The following is a 3502-nucleotide window of genomic DNA, read 5'->3' as shown; positions in this document are numbered from 1 at the left end:
TATTTTGCAGAAAAGTCCCAGCAGAAATTCAGGCGTGGGAAAGGATGCCGTCCAAAGATAATTGGAGATATACCCCTCTAATTCTCTCTCCTCCGCATGGTTGTTTTTCCCGTCACACGTGACGATGACGCCGTCCGGTGACGGGAATGCCGCAAACCATGATGGTGACATGAACATGATGAATTTTTTCAAAGTCCTCAGACGCGTGACGGGACGGTGACGTGACAAAACTTTCGTCACGTCACCATCCGTCACAGATCGTCATCCGTCCCGTCACGTCCAGGGCATCACATCCCTGACGTGCCATTCTCTATATGCTAGCATCTAAAACCATCCCAGTTTAAATATATATATATTTGGCTGATGCAACACTAACTTATATTGTTATACATCTGGAGAGTGAGTGATATTGGGCCCAAGATTTGGATCAAGACTGGGCCTCAAAAACTAATAGTTATAATTTCTCAATTTAATTCTCTCTATCTTCTCCATTTTCAATCATCAAGCTTGCTTCTCTCCGTCTTCTAGGGTTTTCCTAGCATAGATCTTCTCCTTGCGGCCGCGTACGAATTTTGTCGGACAATTGTGAAATTTTTGCCGCGCAATGGGGCGAGAAACTCCGAGTCCGCAGCAGGTTTCGCTCACGGTGGAGGAGCTGCTGGCTGTGAACCCGTACAACCCGGACATTCTTCCCGATCTGGAGAACTACGCTAATGAGCAGGTTTTGCTTCTTTTTTTCAATTCACTTGCGCTACACGTTCCTTTGTATGCTGGTCTGTGTTGATTGGTTTTCTTCTCATTTTTCCTTATTTTTTGTTGTAATTTATGACCCAGTTAATCTTTCCCAATCTGTATTGTTTGGTTTTTCTGTTCATTGTTCCTTATTTTTTGTTGTAATTTATGACCCAGTTAATCTTTCCCAATCTGTATTGTTTGGTTTTTCTGTTCATTTTTCCTTATTTTTTGTTGTAATTTATGACCCAGTTAATCTTTCCCAATCTGTATTGTTTGGTTTTTCTGTTCATTTTTCCTTATTTTTATCATAATTTATGACCCAGTTAATCTTTCCCCAATCTGTATTGATTTGTTTTTCTGTTCATTTTTCCTTATTTTTATCCTAATTTATGACCCAGTTAATCTTTCCCCAATCTGTATTGATTTGTTTTTCTGATCATTTTTCTTTATTTTTATCATAATTTATGACCCAGTTAATCTTTCCCCAGTTTTTATTGATTGGTTTTTCTGTTCATTTTTCCTTATTTTTATCATAATTTATGACCCGACTAACTTTCCCCAATCTCTGAATACGTCCCAGAAGCACGCCGCATGTGCTGGATTGAGATTCTACCGATTTGATAAAATTGATTTGATTCCAGGCTCTCGGGGATGAAATTTACATCTGTTTTTTTAACGATTTTTTTTTCCTGAAACAAGATCTTAAATGATTACATGAACTCTTGGCCATTCTTTGTCCAGTATTTATAAATTATATTATTTGGACCTTTGCGTATGCAGGTTGCTTCCCAAACGTACAGTCTTGATGCAAATTTGTGTCTTCTTAGACACTACCAGGTAAATATGAGCTAATATAGACAATTGTTAAATATTTGAATGTAGTTTGTAAGGATGCATACGAAATATTGTTTTTTTTATCTTTTTACTGTTTCCAGTTTGAGCCAGAGAGGATGAACATCCAGATTGTGATTAGAATACTGGTTAAGGTATGACACTTATTGTCCTCAGTTTTGATTCTATTCAGTATTTTATTCAATTTTGGAAACTTTGTCAGGCTCTCATGGCGCTTCCAGCTCCAGATTTCAACCTCTGCCTCTTCCTAGTTCCTGAGAGAGTGGTATTATTTTTCTCTTGCACTTGGTACTTAAAAAATTATTTATTGGAAATTCATTCATCGTCATCAGGCATTTTAGGCCTGTCGAAACAAACATTTTATGTAAAATCAAAAAAATATATTTATGAATTGGTTACGTGTATTTTTACTCTCCTATCTTTCTAACACAGCGTAAATTTGGTTCGAACTTCGAAGTCATGTTAAATTAAAAATAAGCAAAAAAGGAATTTTAAAATAAAATTTGATCTGTTAACTCCGCAGCTTTATATGTTTAATTGTATTTTATAAATCTACTTAAAACTGATTAGTCTCTGGCTTTAAATTCTTACACATTGAAACAACTCAATGTATTTTGATAAATGCTACTTCCAGAGCTCTATGTTAAAGTTAATCACGGTGTCTGTCTTGCTTGCAGCAAATGGAGGAGCAGATCAAAACCCTAATCGTTCTCTCGCACTTCCTCGAGGTAAATTTACTTCCTTATATATATCTCAAGTTCGAGTTTTTTTTAGGTTTCCTCATTCCTGACTCCAATTCTCTTTTATTAAATCACAGACCGCCAGATTTCAGCAGTTTTGGGATGAAGCTGCCAAGAACCGCCATATTCTAGATGCAGTTCCAGGTCAGAAATTCCCTCTTATTTATATTTTTTTTTCTAATAAGAAGCTTTTCTGGTTGACCTAGAAGCCAGAGTTGGCCGAGTTGGCTGCCACGCGGCTCACAGTTGACTTTGACCTGCCCCAGTGGGTTGACCATTAGTTTTGTGCAGGGTTTGAGCAGGCCATTCAGGCTTACGCTGTCCACGTCCTCTCTCTGACGTATCAGAAGGTCCCACGCTCAATTCTTGCTGAGGTGGAAATTCTTTAAATGCCCTTTTTCTCATTCACCGAAAGGAGGTTGACTTTCATGGGCTGACTTTTGTGTCGTGGGTTTGACCTCGCAGGCGGTCAACATCGAGGGCTTGGTGCTGGACAGGTTTGTGGAGTTCCACGTGGCGAACAGCGGTTGGTCCGTGGAGGCAAAGGGCCGAGGCCAATTTGTTGTCTTCCCCGCCTCCGAGTTTAACCATCCGGAGCTGAAGAAGAACACCTCGGAAGGCGTGCCGCTGGAACACGTGGCCAAGATCTTCCCTCTGCTGGGTTGACCTGGCACAAGGCATTGACTTTTGGGTCACAAGGTCAGTAAAACCCCTAGGCTCTTTTATTTTTTGGGTTTTTACGTCCCCCCGTATTGGGCCAGCCAATATACTTGCTTTGACATTTTGTTAAGTAGAAATTTATGCTTACCCAAGGTTCATCGGGCAAGTAGAAGTTTATAATGAACCATATTTATGAAAAAAAATGTGGTTTGAAAAGTAATGTCAAGGTTCATCTGGCAAATGCCCAGCAAGGAAATAGGGCAACTGTATTGACCCTGAACTGAGGAATTATGTTAATTATGGTTTGATCTATGAAGATAGAAAAGAAGACTGGTAATGTATTTTAGGATTACAGCAAATATTCATTCGGTCTTATATGTTGTTGAATCTCATGTTACATGCCTATCTAGAGCTGAAATGTGGAGAAATAACTAAAATGACTGTTTAAATGAATTTTCTGAAATTTTTAGGTTTCATCGAAGAAACTTGGTACAGAATATCACTGGTTGTGATTT

The 3502-nt window shown here is 38.7% G+C and overlaps 1 protein-coding gene across 1 annotated transcript; it reads left to right on the top strand.

The window, feature by feature from the left end:
- Positions 1-483: 483 nt before the first annotated feature.
- EIF3K (eukaryotic translation initiation factor 3K) lies at positions 484-3139 on the top strand. The gene is made up of 8 exons (XM_078585225.1): positions 484-721; positions 1516-1572; positions 1671-1721; positions 1790-1852; positions 2265-2315; positions 2405-2471; positions 2619-2701; positions 2793-3139. The coding sequence occupies exons 1-8, from the start codon at positions 605-607 to the stop codon at positions 2991-2993; spliced, it is 690 nt and encodes a 229-aa protein (XP_078441351.1). The 5' UTR covers positions 484-604; the 3' UTR covers positions 2994-3139.
- Positions 3140-3502: the final 363 nt, after the last annotated feature.

This window comes from Wolffia australiana, chromosome 13 (genome assembly GCF_029677425.1).
Source record: "Wolffia australiana isolate 7733 chromosome 13, ASM2967742v1".
NCBI classification, from domain to species: domain Eukaryota; kingdom Viridiplantae; phylum Streptophyta; class Magnoliopsida; order Alismatales; family Araceae; genus Wolffia; species Wolffia australiana.
Note: the sequence above shows the minus strand (reverse complement) of the source record. Positions and strands in the feature narration are given on the sequence as shown.